Consider the following 19,873-nt stretch of genomic DNA (forward strand, 5'->3'; position numbering starts at 1 on the left):
TGATTGAGAATTATGACTAGAGTAGGGGGATGTTACGAAATGTTGACTATGTACCCACCCAAGCCATTACAAAATACATATACCCCATTCACCTTTCTATGAATCATCCATTATGATATAATCCTCAGCACTGTGCTGTGCAGTCTTCTATAAAGAGCTTTGATCTGCAACACTTAGCAAGCCAACTCAGTTGGAAACTCACCGGGAAGTAGAGAAGCAGAGAGCCGAACAGGATCATCTCCAGGAGCAGGAGGCCGGATGCCCGGATCCTCTGGAGGTGTAAGGAGAGGAGATGAAGAAATATAACAAAGCTGAAGCCCATAAAAATGTGCATTTTCATTTTGCGCCAAATCTTCTATTCTGCAAATCCCTATTGTCCCTGACACATGTATCACACATCTTTAGATTATCCATCTTTTGTACTGAGCAAAAGAAAATGTGGAACGAAAACCAGAGGATGAGATCCTTCCCCAAGTGGAGGAGTTCAAGTATCTCGGGGTCTTGTTCACGAGTGAGGGGCGAATGGAGCGGGAGATTGACAGGCGGATCGGTGTGGCGTCCACAGGGATGCGGGCTCTGCACCGGCCCGTCGTGGTGAAGAAGGAGCTGAGCCAAAAGCGAAGCTCTCGATTTACCGGTCAATCTGGTTGAGATGCCTCCTGGATGCCTCCCTGGTGAGGTGTTCCGGGCACGTCCCACTGGGAAGAGACCCCGGGGAAGACCCAGGACATGTTGGAGAGACTATGTTCTCTCTGCTAACCTGGGAACGCCTTGGGGACCCCCCAGAAGACCTGGAGGAAGTGGCTGGGACTGGGACGTCTGGCTTTGTCTGCTCAAGCTGCTGCCCCCACGACCTGATCCCTGGAGAAGTGATAGATGATGGATGGATGGATGAAAAACCAGAGGTGGGTGAAAGGGGCCTCACCGGCAAGTGTGGTAGCTGAGCCTTGGCTCCTGGGGCACCCCAAAGGAGCAACAGAAGGCCACTTCCACATTGCCCCACCACTCGTGGGGAGCAAATTCAAGGTTGGGTGCTCGGAGAGCTGGGCCCTCAATGTTGCTAACTGGCTCTTGGGACATGGAACATCACCTTGCTGGCAGTGAAACAGCCTGAGCTGGTGTGTGAGATGGAGTGGTTCCAACTAGATATAGTTGGGCTTACCTCCACAAATAGTGTGAGCTCTGGAACCAAACTCATGGAGAGAGGCTGGACTCTCTTATACTCCGGAGTTGCCCAGGGGGCTGGGCGGCAGGTTTAGGACCTCAGTGTTGGACTTCTCCACAGTGGTCAGAGGGGTCACCTTGTGGCTGCAAGTGCTGTTGTTTGTGCGTATGCACCAAACAGCACCTTAAATTACCCTGCCTTCTTGGAGTCTCTGGGTGGTGTCCTGGAGGGGGTGCCCGCTACCATCGCGGGTCCAAATTGCCACTTCATGTTATTAGGTGATCCGTGCCGCCTGAAGCTGAGTTCCGGGGGCGTTGCCTAGTGGCAGAGCGTCACACGAAACACATAAAATGCTGGGCGTGTACAATGACGTAGGCACAACCCATGCGTCGGAGGCAGGCCTAAATACACCTGTCTACATCAAATTTTTCAAACCAACGATGGCGGGACACCTTGAGGACTTGTTTTTGTTGCTGGCTGTTTGTTTCGGTCATGCAAGTGTATATGCAGTTCATGGAGATGTTATTTTACGGGGTGTGGATGGTCACAACGTGGGATGCCGCCGAAGAACATATGCGGAGAATACAAGAGCACTATAATGTCCAAGTTGAGGAAATCAACTTGACGCGAACAGCGTCGACGCAATCGACAAAGACGTTTAGCTGTCATGGCTCTGAACACACATGTGTCTGCAAGAAGAGTGTGGAAGATGGCAAGACCACAAGGGTTGGTGTTTTGGTCCAATGATCTGAACAGTTTTGATGACGACGAGTGGAGAAAGCATTTTCGGATGTCGCAGCAAACCTTCGACTTTGTTGTGGAACTTGTTGAGCCACATGTGAGGCGCAAGGTAACAAACTTTCGGCAACCACTGGAACGCCCACGTCCATCCCGCGTCAATTGCTTTCACATCAAATTCGGCTCAGCAAAAAGACTAGGGTCCGACGTGGGTCAAATGGTGAATCGAGTTGACACCCCAGCCCGGATTGTCAGTGTGAAAGGAACAGCGGACACACTAAATTTGCGAATTAAACGTGGGTTCTTCCTTAGTGTGAAAGGGGCTATGGATTGTCCATTGCAAACACCATCAGGCATAAGGTGGTTCATAAGTGTACCATGTAGCAGGCCACCCTGGGCCAAAGGTCGATAATTGACTTGTAGTTGTATCATTAGACATGTGGCCGTATGTCTTCGACTATTAGGGTTTGTGGATTTTTTTGGACTTTGGATTCCTTTTTTCTTGTCTCTTTGCTTCTAGTTTGTTTTTTTGTTTGAATTCTTGGTGTTTTGAGGCATTGGTTTAAACTTAAGATTTATTCTGTTTGTATTTGTATAGTTTTGATTTGTTTTAGCCTTAATCTTTGAGAGGTGATCACTATCTTTGAGTTTTTCCACTGGCAGTCGGCCAAGAAAAAGTGGGACCAGCTCCTTAAAAATCAGCAGGAGCTGACTCCAGTGCAGTCTTCTGAAAGACCTTCCAGAAGGAAGCAAGACTCCAAGGATCTTCACCTTACCTCCTCGGCTACATCCAAGGCAAAGGCTACATCCAAGCCCAAGCCGTCATCCAAGCTAGAGCCAGCAACAATGCCTGAGCCACAGTCTTCTTCTGTTACTGGTCCAGCTCCTGTTTAGTCTGCTTCTGAGCCTTTGCTAACTTTGAGGCTGGAGCAAAGTCTTTGAGGAAGACTGAGGCTGTAGCAGTCTTAAGGCTCTAGCATGGTTGCCGCAACTGCTAGTGCGAGCGGTGTTGATGACGTCACGATTTCGTGGTGGCTATATATAGTGGCGCAAAGTCGATGCGCCAGTAGTTGCAATTTTCTCCGTCACAGAGGTGTCGCTGCTACGTGAAGGTTACCGCTACTCTACAACCACGAAAGTCGAGAAGAAAACAATGCCACTGCCAAGAGCAGGAATATTGTCATCAACGATACTGCTGCTGTATCTGGATAATTTTATTTTTTTAATTCAGTCAATAGAGGTGAAGGTCTGAAGCCCCCGGCATCACCACTTCGAGTCTCTGCCCTCTTCTTTACCTTCACGTATCTGTCCCGTAGCTTCTTCCACACATTCTCACAGAACTCTCCCTCTTTCCCCAAAGTTCTACCAATCTCTGGCGGGAGGGGGAGTGCCTAGTGCGGGAGCGGTGAAAAGCTGCAGTCCCGCTAACTAAAAACGTGTTTAATATAAAAGCTATAATGATCTCCTGCTGCTGAAAACAACTGAGAAGAAATAAAGCCTAACTAAAAGAAGTTCAAAAGAGCGATCCATCTCTCCTTTTATTCAGGAGATGCGCATTGCACAACGACGAGGGACAGGGCATGGTTAACCTACTTAAATAATAATTGGATTACATGTTACATTTTCAACATTCTGGGTTTAGAAAAGGTAGGGCAATTAATAACACATATTGTTTTCATTCCACTTGTTTGCATTTAAATCAATGTAACGTGAGCTGTAGGCTTAGATATTTATGCTCAAATCCACTCAAAGTAGGGGGCGGGGCTCCATCACGCTGTGTTTAAAATCATATTAATTAAAAATATATACTTTTACTTCCAAGAATGGAAATGTGAGGAGTGGCATATAACATATGTACAATGTATTATTCTTAATATTCACGGTAGATTTTGGTAGGTATGTTGGGTAGGCTTTGTTAGATTCGGTTCTTTTAGTAGGAGGCTTAAGAACGGACCGAAGTAATTCAAGTGAAAATGAAGTGTTTATTGGTGGTCACACATCAAAGCATATCAGCGCTGGGCTCAGTGGAACAGAGCTCCCGCAGGAAGTCTGTCAGACTGGCCCCGATTTCCGGTTATCATCTGTACTTATTGCATAGGTTGGACTCACATTCGACCGAGTATGATTGGACATGAGTAGGTTCAACATGCTTCGTCATATTCTCTGGATCAGCCCAAAACAATGTGTGTGTGTGAATCTGCCCTTGCTTTCCCAGGCTTTCCTAATTGTTTTGTCTTTCTACTCCTGGATCACTTTAGGTCATATGGAAAAGTACTGAGACTTATTTCATTTATAATGTCTAAGAACAAAGCCAATTTTAACAATCCCCCTTTTGAAGTGATTTTATCATTTCAACTAATTCAGTCAAATAACTGCGGTAGGACTGTCATTTTCTGTATTGTGTCACATCTGTATTAGCAGTAGCAAGACTTTAGCAGCCACCCCCCAAACTGCAAGAGCCACTTACCTTTTGAGATGTAGCACAACCAGCTAGGAGATTTCTGTCATCCCCCTTTTGATGTGACTTCATGTGTTATTATGTAAGCTCATGTGTAAGCTGGTCTTCTTTGCAATTAAAAGCAGCAAGCAAATCTTCATTGCACAGGCCTGGAAATAGTAAACATAATTCCAATGCTTAAAGGGACACTATGTAATTTCTTCCCCCATCTAGTGGTGCAATTTTATTTTGCAAAGTTGAATGAATTTGCTCTCTAGCGCCTCACGTTTTCAAATGTGCGCTGCAACTTCTTGAACTACGGCAAGCGGAATGTGTCAAGATTCAAGAAGCTATAGCTTCAGACTCAAGGTCCATACAAACAAAAAGAAATCAAGACACACAGTACAAAGGATTATATAACACACATACAACAACACTATAAATACAGATGACAGATAACATGTCAGATAACATAACATCTCCTTTGGTGTGCAAGCAATGCAATTAGTCATATTCCGGGAGTTACCGGAAGTGACGTCGACGCAGCCTTAGCATTAGCCTGCGTTAGCAATAGGAGCATTAGCAGCGGTAAATAAACTCCCGGTAAACTTACAAACTTTCTAATGCCTCGTTTTGTGAGTTAAGAGCCTATGTGTACTACGGCAGAAGTTTGGTAACAATCAGTGCATTATTAGTGGGATCATTTACGAGATAAAATCTATTTAGCATTTTTTTTTTTAAACTTTATTAGTAAATCAACAAAATAACAGTTTACAAATGTGAGCATAACGCCAAAAAGAAGATATCCAGGGGGAGCATAGGAATAATAATAATAAGAAGAAGATGATGCACTTACAAAAAGAAAGCTAATGAACACAAAGACATATGTGCCAAGGAATAAAATCTATTTAGCATTAGCGGCTGTAATAAGCCATTTGGCGGAAATGACGTCACAATGACGTCATTTCTGCTTGTAGGCCTGGTGGGGAAATCGCGATTCGAAGTGCTTTATGTCCCTCTCGGCACTTCGTCATTTTTCATAGAGCGGAAGGACATGGCAGCCTCCATAGAGCTTACCTGCTCTATGTAGATACAGACAAGTTATTCTTCACTCAGGAGGATAAGTGAGATTTTTGACAGAGATCATTTTACACCAATGAGGACTAACTTATGAATGAATATGTTGATTTGAGCTAATAAATGACTTAATTTATTACATAGTGTCCCTTTAAGCTACACCTTCAAATCCAGACTATTCCATCATTTCACTCGGAACAGAAACTCTTTCCGAGATGGTTAAGACCTTCATAAGTCACTGATTATAACTCTGCAAATAAGCACATTTAGAAAATAATTGTGATGCGTTAGCAAACCCTTCTAAATCAGGAGTATTAATCAAGATTCTAGAAATAGAGACTCTTTTCTAGTAAGTTTAAAACCTTCCTTACTCAACTGATAATAATTCCGCAAATGAGCACATTTCTTAATAGATTATATGTAAATAACAATTTGCTATATGTATTGTGTGTATGTGGCCCCGAACCCACGCTGTGTGGACTCTTTGTTCATTATGGCCTAAAACATTATGTGGCTAGCAAGGCCTTGCTCCCCCATAAGTACCATAACAACACAACACTGATTAATTAAAAATTCACATCATTTCTATTCTACTGACACTCAAACATAGCTTAAGGCAATTAACATTACCAGCAGGTTCGTCCATCGTTTGCAGCGAATAGGAGCGAAAACCCGTTTGCTGAATCGGGAAAAATTCACCTATGGCCCCTAGTTGCATTTGGCGACCGACCAACTTATTACCGTTCAAAGTCTAAGGTCCCGCTCCAAACAGCCGAGTCACCCCACTGGCAATTGACATTCTAAAAATGATTCATTATCAGCCTTTAAGAGGAATCAGCTAAATATTTAAAAAATGAAACATAACAAATATAAATTTAACCAAGGCTCGACTATATGAGTATATTAGCCTCTTGAACAATTATGATTAACTTTCTAAATGATATATCTTTCTTAGATGACCACATGACGAGTCGTGTGGTCTCTTGTGGTCCAATCCTGTCGGTGCTCTGTTTTCCTCTTGGCTGAACGTCTGTTCAGCACTCTGATCCGGAACTAATCTTGGAAGGAGAGGTCACCAGTACATCGCTTCCTTGAGGGATATTCAGCATCCCTCTCCCTAACTAATGTTCTTTTGTGACAATTTATTTCGTTTTGTAGTTCTCCACCATCATCTTGGCATGATGGGAAAGGCCTCCCAGAACTCAAGCTTATGAGTCCTCCGGCCGTACGTCCTGTAGTGGTTCTGAATCTGTGGAATAATATTAGCAAATATCGCAGCGCAGTAGTGCAACATGTTATTTGCACTGTATTTCTATACTAGGGTATCTCTCTTTGATAGGTTCAATTTCAATGCCAATTCATTTTTCATTTATTTTTCATATGGACCCCAAACAAAACCAAAGTCAAAATAAACAAACCAAAAGAAAATCAAAGAAATAACAAAATAAACATAAACCAAAACAAAAACAACTGGCCAGTTGGTATAACCCTTGTTTTAAGGAACTAGAATAGTCATCAAGCTGCTGTGCAGCCTTACTGAGAAATCCCGTGCCATCTCCTTTCTCTTGCTGTGAAACAAACTCTAAATTATTAGGGAAACATCATCACGATTAACCTCAACATCAGCACATATGGTATCCTCCTTGCTTTTAGGATAATAGGAGAATTCTCATCTGCTTGCTGTCCAACATTCATGAGCAATTCTGCATCCTCCATTTATTCTGCTGTGGAAAAATCGTTACACAGTTTCGGGACCATGACACATAAACAACAATCAACAATCAACTTTTAATAATAAATAAATAAATAAAGAATGAATTGGGCATTGAAATTGAACCTATCAAAGAGAGATACCCTAGTATAGAAATACAGTGCAAATGACATTTTACACTACTGCGCTGCGAGATTCCCTAATATTATTCCACAGATTCAGAACCACTACAGGACGTACGGCCGGAGGACTCATAAGCTTGAGTTCTGGGAAGCCTTGCCCATCATGCCAAGATGATGGTGGAGAACTACAAAACGAAATAAATTGTCACAAAAGAACATTAGTTAGGGAGAGGGATGCTGAATATCCCTCAAGGAAGCGATGTACTGGTGACCTCTCCTTCCAAGATTAGTTCCGGATCAGAGTGCTGAACAGACGTTCAGCCAAGAGGAAAACAGAGCATCGACAGGATTGGACCACAAGAGACCACACGACTCGTCATGTGGTCATATAAGAAAGATATATCATTTAGAAAGTTAATCATAATTGTTCAAGAGGCTAATATACTCATATACTCGAGCCTTGGTTAAATTTACATTTGTTGTGTTTCATTTTTTAAAGTGTTTAGATAAGTCCTCTTAAAGGCAGATAATGAATCATTTTTAAAATGTCAATGGCCAGTGGGGTGACTCGGCTGTTTGGAGCGGGACCTAAGGTGGTCGGTCGCCAAGTGGAACTGGGGCCATAGGTGAATTTTTCCCGGTCCAGCAATCGGGTTTTCGCTCCTATCCGCTGCAAACGGTGGACGAACCTAGCTGGTAATGTTAATTGCCTTAGGCAAGGTTTGAGTGTCAGTAGAATAGAAATGATGTGAAATTTGTTGATTAATCAGTGTTGTGTTGTTATGGTACTTATGGGGAAGCAAGGCCTTGCTAACCACATAAGGTTTTAGGCCATTATGAACAAAGATTCCACACGGAGGATGGGTTCGGGGCCACATACACACAATACATATGGCAAATTATTATTTTCTAAGAAATGTGCTCATTTGCGGAGTTATTATCAGTTGAGTGGGGAAGGTTTTAAACTTACTAGAAAAGAGTCTCTATTTCTAGACTCTTGATTAACACTCCTGATATAGAAAGTTTTGCTAACGCATCACAATTATTTTCTAAATGTGCTTATTTGCAGAGTTATAATCAGTGACTTATGAAGGTCTTAACCATCTCGGAAAGAGTTTCTGTTCCGAGTGAAATGATGGAATAGTCTGGATTTGAAGGTGTAGCTTAAGCATTAGAATTATGTTTACTATTTCCAGGCCTGTGCAATGAAGATTTGCTTGCTGCTTTTAATTGCAAAGAAGACCAGCTTACACATGAGCTTACATAATAACACATGAAGTCACATCAAAAGGGGGATGACAGAAATCTCCTAGCTGGTTGTGCTACATCTCAAAAGGTAAGTGGCTCTTGCAGTTTGGGGGGTGGCTGCTAAAGTCTTGCTACTGCTAATACAGATGTGACACAATACAGAAAATGACAGTCCTACCGCAGTTATTTGACTGAATTAGTTGAAATGATAAAATCACTTCAAAAGGGGGATTGTTAAAATTGGCTTTGTTCTTAGACATTATAAATGAAATAAGTCTCAGTACTTTTCCATATGACCTAAAGTGATCCAGGAGTAGAAAGACAAAACAATTAGGAAAGCCTGGTAAAGCAAGGGCAGATTCACACACACACATTGTTTTGGGCTGATCCAGAGAATATGACGAACCATGTTGAACCTACTCATGTCCAATCATACTCGGTCGAATGTGAGTCCAACCTATGACACTATAAATAAACATGATAACCGGAAATCATGGCCAGTCTGACAGACTTCCTGCGGGAGCTCTGTTCCACTGAGCCCAGCGCTGATATGCTTTGATGTGTGACCACCAATAAACACTTTATTTTCACTTGAATTACTTCGGTCCGTTCTTAAGCCTCCTTCTAAAAGAACCGAATCTAACAGCTTATTGCTGTAAAGCCTCAGCCGCTTGTGCCATCTAATGCGCTCCTGCACTATGTGCCCCACGTGAAGGATCGGACAGTGGTGTGCGCAGCTAAGATCATGTTTCTTTCCTCAAGCCAATGACAAGAACTTCCGTGAGAAGTAACGCGAACGTCTGAATCATGCGGGAATTGCGGGCGGGACTAAAAATCCTATCTTTTTGCGGTAGCGGGCGGGCGTGGGACTGTAAATTCTGTCCCGCGCAGGCCTCTAGTCCCAGCTTCTTCATTGCTACATCTCTGGCCATTTGCCAGGTTGTTGCCAGTTCCTCCAGCCCCCAGAGAGGCTTCTGTCTCGTTGGTTTCTCCGGTCTCCTATTTTCGTCTCTGCTGGGCCACCGTGAAGCCTTGTTAGCCCTTGGGTGGTCTCTGGGCCTGTATTTGTCTTGTTTTGTGTTTTCTTTTTTCTATTGTCCATTCCCTCTGTCCAGACCCCCTCCGCCAGCCCGTGTTTGGTGGACTATGTTCTCATCCCTCCACGGGGGTGTTGCAATCTATGTGTTTTCTGTGATTTGGGTGGTTGATCCTGTTTTTTCCTCAGGCTGTGCTCAGTGTTGCATCATTGGGGATTCAATGCACAAGTGACTGCCTGATTGCGTTCTGCTTTGAAGTCTGGATCTGCACTTCAGTTGGATCCAGTTCATCTGCTCACCAGCAGTATTGCTCGGTGAAACTTTGTATTTGTCTTGTGTTCTGTAAAGACTTGTGGTAAAATGTTTTTCCTTCATTTTCAGAGATGAGAAATCTTGGATTCACCTTATTTCAAGTTTTTCGCCGAGGCAGAATGGAAGTCAGCACCTGGACTTTTCACGAGGAACATTCAGCATTTTCATCTTCAGTCTCAAGTCACTTACCTGTTTGAAAGCCTCTCTACACCGCTACCACGTAAATCTGAGGAACATAACCATTCAAAACCTGCAAAGGAAATCCAACTCATTCAGTAAAACATCCTCTACCACCTTTTGGACATTATTAACATTTGGAAACTCACCCGCTCTCCTCCTTTCTGTAGACCGTACTCTCCTTCCCTATCAACAGTTGGGACTTCTTTTCCTTTTAGGACATTCTTCAGCACAATTCCCTTTTGTAAATATAACTTTTAAATCCGAACGTGTCATCGGAGTTATGTCAATACAAATGGGTCCTATTATACTGGTATTCATAAGAGAATGAACTGGCCAAAAGGTTAAAATGGACCCAACAGAGGCTGAACCCGAGAGAGGTGGCATCAGCAGGCATCATTCGTCCGTCGTCTTCTCCTCTGAGGGCCTCCTTTGAGGACAAGAAGGATGGTTCCCGACGACCTTGCATTCATTGCTCATTCAGAGGATTCAACAAAATCACTATTGAAAAAAAAAAAAACTCTTCCACTTAGTTTTGCTTTTGATATTTTGGATGAAGCTCAGATATTCACTAAACTTAATCTCAGAAATACCTAAAACTTATTTTGTATTTCTTGAAGGGGACGAGTGGAAGACCGCCTTCAATACACCTCTTGGACATTTTTAATACCTTGTCATGCCCATCAGATTAACAAATGTACCTGCAGATTTTTAAGCTTTTAGATGACGTCCTAAGATTTCTTTTAACCACTTTATCTTCATGTATCGATGACATAAATTTTTTAATGCAAATTGACACAACACGAGACACACATTCACGAAGCTCTTCAGCCTCTACTTGAGAACAAGTAGTTTGTCAAAGCAGAGAAATGTGAAATTCACATGGACACAGTCAATTTTTTGGGATACATCATCCAACGGGGACAAATCAAAATGGATCTGGCTATGGTTAAAGCGGTTGAAGAGTGGACAATTTCAAACAACTCGTTTCTTTGGCTTTGCTCAATTTTACAGATTTATCAAGTGGCATCGCTTCACTCCTAAATAAGTTTATTTCTACTAAATCAGTTTTTTCTTGGTCAGAGGAGGCAAAACAGGAGTTCCAAAGTCTTCAGAACCATCTGGTCACAGCACCTATTCTAACCCAGCAAGACCCTGAGAAACAAATCATTGTGGGGGTAGATGTATAGGCATGCAAAGGTAGGCATTGGAGCTGTTCTGTCCCAACGAGCTGAGTCAAATCAGAGGCTTAATCCTTGCACCTTTTTCTCCCACCGTCTTTCTACCACTGAACAAAATTACATTAGAAATTGAGTGCTATTAGCAATCAAACTTGATCTTGAATAATGGCGTCATTGGTTGGAGGGAGAAAAGCATCCATTGGATTGATTTTTAAGAATCTAGTTTATCTTCAGTCAGCTAAACAGATTACATCCTGATGTGGCTGTGGTTAGGCAGCATTTTACCTTTAATACTAGAAGTCACAATCACAAAAAAAATAAATCAACAGAAATCTGTTTCTGAATAATGGAAGATAAAGGAATGATCATACATGAGTGTGGCTTAACTATTTGTTTTTTTTTCAGACTTTGCCTGTATTCAAGGTAAACACAAGAAACTTGGGTTAAAGGAAAAAAAAAATGGACCAGACTCAGTGAATAATTCCCTATACTCCCTATATAGATCAGTGAGCAATGCTGACCAACATGTCATTGGGGTCATCAGGTGGGAACCTCGTTTCATCAGTGTTTCGTCTAATTGGGCCCACGACACCTCCAGGAGGCTAGACAATGACCACTGGCGTCCCAGAGTCACCCCTCTAATGCCAGCCAACACTGCTCCTCACACCACAACAACCATCTTTTACAGCCACAAGCTACCTCAGCCTCTCACCAACTGCACACCAGTCACAGCGGGGTGGGGATGCAAACCCTGGTTCGGGTAGGGGGAGAAATAAGAGGTAAAGATACGTAGGAATGGGATTCAAACCCTGGTTCGGGTAGGGGGTAATGAAAATATAGAGGGTGCCAGAGGTGGAGGCAGGACAAAACACACTAGCAGATTCAGCAGACAAACTCATCTAAACAGTCCTATAATCACTATAAATGCCAGCAAAAACAAAGCCATACAACTCACTCTCACCAACTGCACACCAGTCACAGCGGGGTGGTGATGCAAACCCTGGTTCGGGTAGGGGGAGAAATAAAAGAGGTAAAGATAAGTAGGAATGGGATTCAAACCCTGGTTCGGGTAGGGGGTAATGAAAATATAGAGGGTGCCAGAGGTGGAGGCAGGACAAGACACACTAGCAGATTCAGCAGACAAACTCACCTAAACAGTCCTATAATCACTAAAAATGCCAGCAAAAACAAAGTCATACAACACACTCAAAGCCAACTCACCCAAAATGGCCACCTGGTTTCAAAAGGCTCACATGGGCCACACCCTCCACTTAAATATCTTGAACTTCTTCTTTGCTTTTCCAAAAGTCTGTTTACCCTAAGTGCTGCCCCTGCTGGGCCCCCAGCTGCTATGGCTTCTTCTAATCCAAATCCACTGACTAGACTTTACTGCCTCATCTGATACTTTCTTCACTATTTTCCTCACACTCTGTCCACTTACACCCAGCTCCCTCAACAATGAGACAACAGACTTTGCAACAAATCCTCTACATCCTACTTCCACTAGAGAGATTCTAACTTTCCATCCTCGCTGCTCTGCTTCTGCCCCCCAACTCCACATATCTCAGCTTTTTCCTTTAATATGCTTCTGCTACTATTTTCTCCCAAGGAACAGTCAGCTCTATGAAATAGACTCTCATTCTACTCCTAGACCACAAGACTTTATCAGGCCTTAGATTTGTAGAGGCTATCTCCTGGGGAACAACAAGCTTATTTCCTAAATCTACCTGCATCTCCCAATCACAAGCATCCTCTAAGCTGCCGTGCCTCTTTATCGTCTTATTAACTTTCTCCCCCTTTTGAACAAACTGAATTGCAACTCTCTTCACCTTAGACCCTCCTAAGTTTACCTGACTTTGTTTATCTTCAATACTGGCAGCTAAGCTTCTTAATACTTGGTTATGTCGTCACGTATACCAGCCTTGTGACAGACTAACCTTACAACCTGACAAAATATGCCTTAGAGTTGCAGTACCTGAACATAACGAACATAACGGGTCTCCATTTACCCAGAGTTTTAGGTTCTGGGGAGTTGGCAATACATCATATGTTGCCCCTATCAAAAATCTAATACTCCTTTCGTCCATACTCCACAGTTCTTTCCAACTAAGCTTTTTCTTCTCTACACCTTCCCAATTCAACCACCATCCCTGCTTAGCCTGAGCCACTGCCTTTGCACCCCTTCACATTTCCTCCTGTCTACGAACCTGCTCAACAACTAGCTTTCTCTTCTCCTTGGGACCTGCTCTACTCCAAACTGGTTTGCCTGGGCCAAGCCCTAAGCCTCCCCGGCCTATTTGCACATTACCCACAATCTCTGCATGTCTAAGAGTTTCTTCTGCTCCTGAGCTGCCATTCTTGGTTTCCTCTTCCTCCCCTTGGTTGGGTTTGGAACCACCTTGCTAACTACCACATCTTTACTTCCAGCTAACAGGAGCTCTGTCCTAACTTTAGTACATTTAAACTCCTCTACTAGACTAGATACTGGGAGCTGGAGTATGCCTTTCCCATACAGTGCCACAGTACTTAAGCATCTAGGAACACCTAGCCACTTCCTAATATAAAAACTAACTAATCTTTCCATTTTTTCTACAATAGATAATGGAATCTCATATGCAGACAGTGGCCACATCAACCGAGGAAACAATCCAAACTGCAGACACCACAGCTTCAACTTTCCTGGAAGCCCTGATTTATCCATTCTATCCAGTCCCTCAGCAACATCTTTCCGAAACTGCACTGCCTGCGCTCCATCATTCATGTTGGCCTGGTACCACCTGCCTAAACTCTTTACTGCTTTTTCCCTAATTATTGGAATGTTTTCTTCATCGATTACAAACTTTCTATCACTTCATTTCCCTCTACTTATTGAGATACTTCTAGACTTAGTAGGATATGATTTTCATACCAGCCCACTTTAGATTTTTATTAAGTCTCTCAAGTATTCTCTTCATACATGGCACTGTTGTAGTCACCAACGTCATATCATCCATGTATGCTCTAATTGGTGTAAGGCGTATGCCATACTGACGTCTCTGACGTCCACCTACAACCCCCTTGGAAGCTCTAATAATTATCTCCATCGCCATTGTAAATGCTAATGGAGAAATCGTACACCCTGCCATAATGCCTATTTCTAGCCTCTGCCAACCTGTTGTGAAACCTGCTGTACTTAGGCACAGTCTAATATCCTGAAAATATGCTCTTACTAAGTTAACAACTACTATGGGCACTCTAAAATACTCAAACAGGTTCCAAATAAGGCTATGTGGCACTGAACCAAATGCTTTTGCTAGATCTAGAAATATAACATGCAAGTCTTTTTTCTCAATCTTGGCTGTCTGAATCTGATGCCAAATCATGCTAGTGTGCTCTAAACACCCTGCGAAACCTGGTATTCCTGCCTTCTGCACAGTAGCATCTATCAAGCTATTCTTTTCTAAATAACTAGCTAATCTCTGTGCAACTAAACTAAAGAAAATCTTCCCCTCTACATTTAGGAGAGAGATCATCCGGAACTTACTCAGGTCCGAGGACTCTTTCTCCTTTGGAATAAGAACGCCTCCTGCCCTATGCCATGCTCTAGAAATAACCTGTTTCTCCCAAACTATTCTTAATTGCCTCCACAAAAACTTTAGGTTATCAGGTGCACTTTTATAAACCCGGTAGGGGACTCCATTTGGCCCTGGGGCTGACGAAGCCTTTGCACGCCTGACTTCCTCCTCAACCTCTTTCCACCTAGGTGGTCTAACATCCATCTTATGAGCTATCTCTCCTAATGGTGGCATGTCAGGTGGAAGGCCTACTACTCTACGCTGCTCAAGATCTGAATATGTATTTCTTAGATACTCTTCCACCTCTGACTTTGTTGCCTTAAGCTGCCCTCCCTTTTCCTGGTTAAACAATCCTTTAACAAACTTGAACGGGTCCCTGTAAAATGCACATATTCTTACATATTCTTTCTTCTTTCTCTTTTTCCTAAGACATTCAGCCCTTCTGAGTATTGCTAGCCTGCTTCTCATTTGTTCCTGCAAAACATTAATTCCCTCCGTCTCTTCTTCTGTAGCTCTTTTCCACTGCTTTCTTAAATTTCTTCTTTCCTTAACCAATTTCTCCATCTCTTTTTGCCGTCTAGACTTAACTAAATGTACTCTTTCAACCCTCTTTCTATCTTGCACCCCAAATCTTTCTACAACATAGGAGTAAATTATATCTCCCATCTTCTCTAGCCTATCCCTTGCATTTCCTCCTAACCTACCCAATATCATCGACAAATCTCTATTGACTGCCTCCCATTCTTTATTACTTTTTTGCCCTAGGTAACTTAACTCTAGCTTTCTGCTCCATATTTCTCTCTATAACTGGCCTGTTCACCTCAGTATAAGCTGCATCCCTACTTAAAACCTCCTCCTCCCCCTCCGTAGCTGTGTTATTGATATCCTTCGGACTGTGGTTTTCTACCTGCTGCTGGACTTCATGCGACTTACTCGATTGACTTCTTAAAAAGTACTGATCGATTTGGCCACACTGCCCTTCCTTTACCACACATCTCTTTCTTCCCTGATGCAAGGCCTCTAACTGATGTTACTTTCTGTCATCCACAAGGACAAACCTGGAGCTTAATTCCCTTTTGCCTACCATTTTTATTTTGTCCAACTACACTCTCTTTCCTCTGAGAACTATTCTGGTCAGTTCTAGCCCTAGAGAATAGGTCCGTGCCCCTAACCTTCACTTAGTCGCATATCCACCTCATAGTCATGTTCGTTCCAGTGTCAGTAAGTAAAGATAAGAAGTTTAGAGGAAAAAAACATTTTAAGTTAATTTTAGTAGAACTGACAAAAACCAGAAACTAGACTAACAACTAGAATTTTTTGTTTAGTGTGTGTGGACATGACATGGCAGGAAGGTGGGGAATACCAATGGTTTAACCTGTCACATAAGTATAGTGGAGGCAAAGTATGACATGGGACGAAATGAATATAGTCTCATAAATTAGACCCTATCGCCTTGCGCGCTTCCCCCTCATTTACAGGGATTTCTCGAAGTGGGACAGAGTATAAATTGTCCTTATATGCGGACGACCTGTTGTTATATGTATCTAAGCCCGCTACTTCTGTCCCCACTGTCTTGCATATCTTAATCTTATATCTCAATGTTGTCGAGATGAATATCTTACCTAAATTCCTTTTTTTATTTCAGTCTATTCCTCTTTTTATGCCAAAAGTCTTTTTTGATTCCTTGGATAGGTTGATCAGTGGCTTTATTTGGAGAGGGAAACCTCCTCGGGTCCGCAAAACATTATTGCAAAGATGTAGACTCAGTGGTGGACTTGCTTTGCCTGATTCTCAAGCCTATTATTGGGCTGCTCACATACAAAAAATTAGTTATTGGTTTAAATCGTCCACTCCACCGTGGTGCAAGTTGGAGTTATCTTCGTGTACTGGGTCTTCATTATCTGCTCTAATTTTTTCTTCACTACCTGTAAGACCCTCTTTATATACCAAGAATCAAGTTCTTCTTAACACACTGAAAATCTGGTTTCAATTTAGAAGGCGCTTTGAGTTTTTTGATGCCTCATCTTCAAGCCCCTTGACGAATAATCATTTCCTCCGTCTCTTTCTGACCCTACATTTTCAGTTTGGTATGATAGGGGTTTAAAACAAATAAAAAACCTATATACATCAGGAGTATTTGATAGCTTTGCAAATGTATCTTCCAAATACAGTCTACCCAGTACGGATTTGTTTCGTTACTTACAAATTCGGAATTTTGCCTCTAAATGTTTTCCAAATTTTCCTTCTGTACCCCCTGAACAGCCCTGGGAAAAGATGATTGCATGTAATCCACCTCAGAAAGGTATGATTTCAAAGATTTATAGTCTTATTTTAGATCTAAGGGTCGATTCTAATGTCAAAATTAGAGATGCATGGGACAATGAGTTGGGAATCCAGCTGACCGAAGATCTTTGGGATGACGCTATGGACAGAATTCGATCTTCCTCGTCTTGTGCTCGTCTTAGTTTGATTCAATTCAAAGTTGTACATAGGATTCATTTCTCTAAATCTAGACTCTCTCAGATTTACCCTGATGTTTTGGATATATGTGATAAATGCAAAGGCTCCCCTTGTAATCTTGGCCACATGTTCTTTCTTTGTCCCAAATTATATAATTTTTGGTCTGACTACTTCTCAATTACATCTTCTGTTCTGAAAGTAAATTTGTAACCTTGTCCTCTTGTTGCTATATTTGGTATCCTCAGCCCTACTTTGGTGCTAAGTTTTGATCAAAGGGAAATTGTTGCTTTTACATCTTTATTGGCTAGGCGTATTTTACTGTTACACTGGAAGTCTGATAAATGTCCCTCGATATCCCTTTGGGTTAAAGACATGTTGTTCTTTTTGAAGCTTGAGAAAATCAAGTACACTCTCCGAGGGTCTACACAGAAGTTTTACCAAAAATGGCAATGTTTTCTTTCCTATTTTGCAAACTTGGAGGTTCTGCCCAACTGAAGGTGCCTGCCGCTGTATCTGGATTTGAGTATCAATATGGGTAGCCATATTTGAAGAATTATATATTTATGTATTTTCTTTTTCATCAGGTCGACTTTGAGCTGGGACGGGAGGGGGGTGGGGGGGTTATTTTGTATAGTTATATTGTTTAATTTTCCTTTTCTGTTGGGGGAAAATATAAAAAGAGGGCTGAAACTGTTGGATTGTAATTTTCATTTTTTGGGCAAAGTTTTGTCACTATTGTACTCACTGTGTTGACTGACATATGTCCATAGTGGGATGTGTCGTATATATGTATACATATTGGTTTTTCTGTTCCCTTCTTCAGCTCTAATAAAAACAATTTAAAAAAAAAATAAAATAAATTAGACCCGTATTGTTTTCATTCAGGAAGTCGAAGACATGATAATATGCAATATTTTATCAAGCTTCCAGTGCCACTCTAACAGTTTGCTTAAAACAGGTTTTTGCTCTCTGTTGCTTTCACAACTTTTGTGAAATTTAACCAAAACTGATTACAGTGTAACATCTGAGATTGACATAATTAAAAACGTTATGGTGATATAAGATTGTAAAGATATTATGCGGTAAAGGTGGATGTTTTTGCTCAATGAAAATCGCATAACATGTCTCAGTGTCTTGAACTGATCTACTGTTGTCCTTCTGTCCTAACGTCATACATATAGAATCCCTGCCAAGCCAAAAGATCTGACTCACCCGATTTCGACGATGCTGGTAGGCCACCAGCATACTGACGAAGATGAGGAACATGAAGACCCCCTGGATGGCCAGCACACCAGCCCTTAGTGGTCCATCCTCCTGCACCCTGCAGGGGGTGCTGTCTTGGCAGCTCTTGCAACCCGGCCAACATGGGAGACAAATGGGCATGTTTGGATAACACATACTGCTGCTGTCACTGCCGTTCACGGAGCCTCCATCTGCATCAAACACAGACACATGCATGTACACCACCTACACAAAGCCATGTGACAACTTCACATACAAGTGACCAGTAAAGTACACAAACTCTGGATAGGAAACGATTATCAATTAGTGTCTTCAAAGTATTTCTTTCTTGATTAAACATTTTCCAGCATTAATATTTGAATAATTTTGTTACTTTTGCTTCTTGTGTTTGCTCCTCATCTATTTTGTGTTTAGCCAAATACCACGTTGCTCAGTTGATGCCATCCATCCATCCATGTACATATATATATATTAGGGCTGGGCGAGTTAACTCGTTATTATCGCGTTAACGCATCAATTATTTAATGCCGTTAAATATTTTATCGCCTATTAACGCATGTTTTCTTTTTTTTTACAATTTTTTTTTATTTTTATAAAAAATATTAAAATAAATTGGAGGGCTTTTGTGCCTTTAATGAATAGGAAAGTTTAGAGAGACAGGAAGCAGGGGACAGAGAGAGGGGAAACTACACGCAGCACAGGGCCGTCCGATGCGGGACTCGACCGGGCTCAGCTGCAGCGAGGACTATAGCCTCTTGTACATGGGGTGCCTGCTCAACCCACTACGCCACAAACCACCCCTGTTTTACTATATATTTTATTATTGTAAAAGTCTGTTGCTCACAGGCTTTTATTTTGTAAAAGTCTGTTGCTGTCTGCTGTGGAACCGGAAAAGAAAGCAATTGGCGGATCCACCAAACATGGAGAAGGGTACGGAACTTTTACTCGGCCATTTTCATTTTAAAATTCTTCCAGACGACGGAGTCGACAGAACCAAAGTCATCTGTAAACACTGCCAAGTTGAACTGTCTTCTCACCGTAGTAGTTCCAGACTAAAATATCACTTAAAGGCAAAACACACAACTGATAGCAGCAAGTCATTCAAGGAAACAGACAGTGGAGCGAGGCTTCTACATAAAAACTACATAAAAATGCTGATGTTAAAAGTGTGTTTGCGCAACAAATGTTATGGCACTTTCATTCAAATGGCAGCACATTTAAAATAAAACTAAATGCTAAAAGCTATACACTACTTTTGGATTCATTTTTGGATTTTGCGTACAAATGCGATTAATCATGAGTAATCAGGGAAATCATGTGATTAATTAGATTAAAAATTTGAATCGTTGCCCAGCCCTAATATATATATATATATATATATATATATATATATATGTATATATATATATATA

General features: G+C 41.9%; 1 protein-coding gene across 1 annotated transcript in view; it reads right to left on the minus strand.

The window, feature by feature from the left end:
* The window catches only part of gpr179 (G protein-coupled receptor 179), a 46,548-nt gene that overhangs the window by 11,458 nt on the left and 15,217 nt on the right, over positions 1 to 19,873 (minus strand). The window contains exons 4-6 of the mRNA XM_075464297.1: positions 18,432 to 18,652; positions 926 to 1,068; positions 203 to 311 (exon numbers count right to left, since the gene is read on the minus strand). Coding sequence (XP_075320412.1) covers positions 203 to 311; positions 926 to 1,068; positions 18,432 to 18,652 — 473 coding nt within the window. The remainder of the gene's footprint in view (positions 1 to 202; positions 312 to 925; positions 1,069 to 18,431; positions 18,653 to 19,873) is intronic.

The sequence above is a fragment of the Odontesthes bonariensis genome, chromosome 4 (genome assembly GCF_027942865.1).
Source record: "Odontesthes bonariensis isolate fOdoBon6 chromosome 4, fOdoBon6.hap1, whole genome shotgun sequence".
Taxonomy (NCBI): domain Eukaryota; kingdom Metazoa; phylum Chordata; class Actinopteri; order Atheriniformes; family Atherinopsidae; genus Odontesthes; species Odontesthes bonariensis.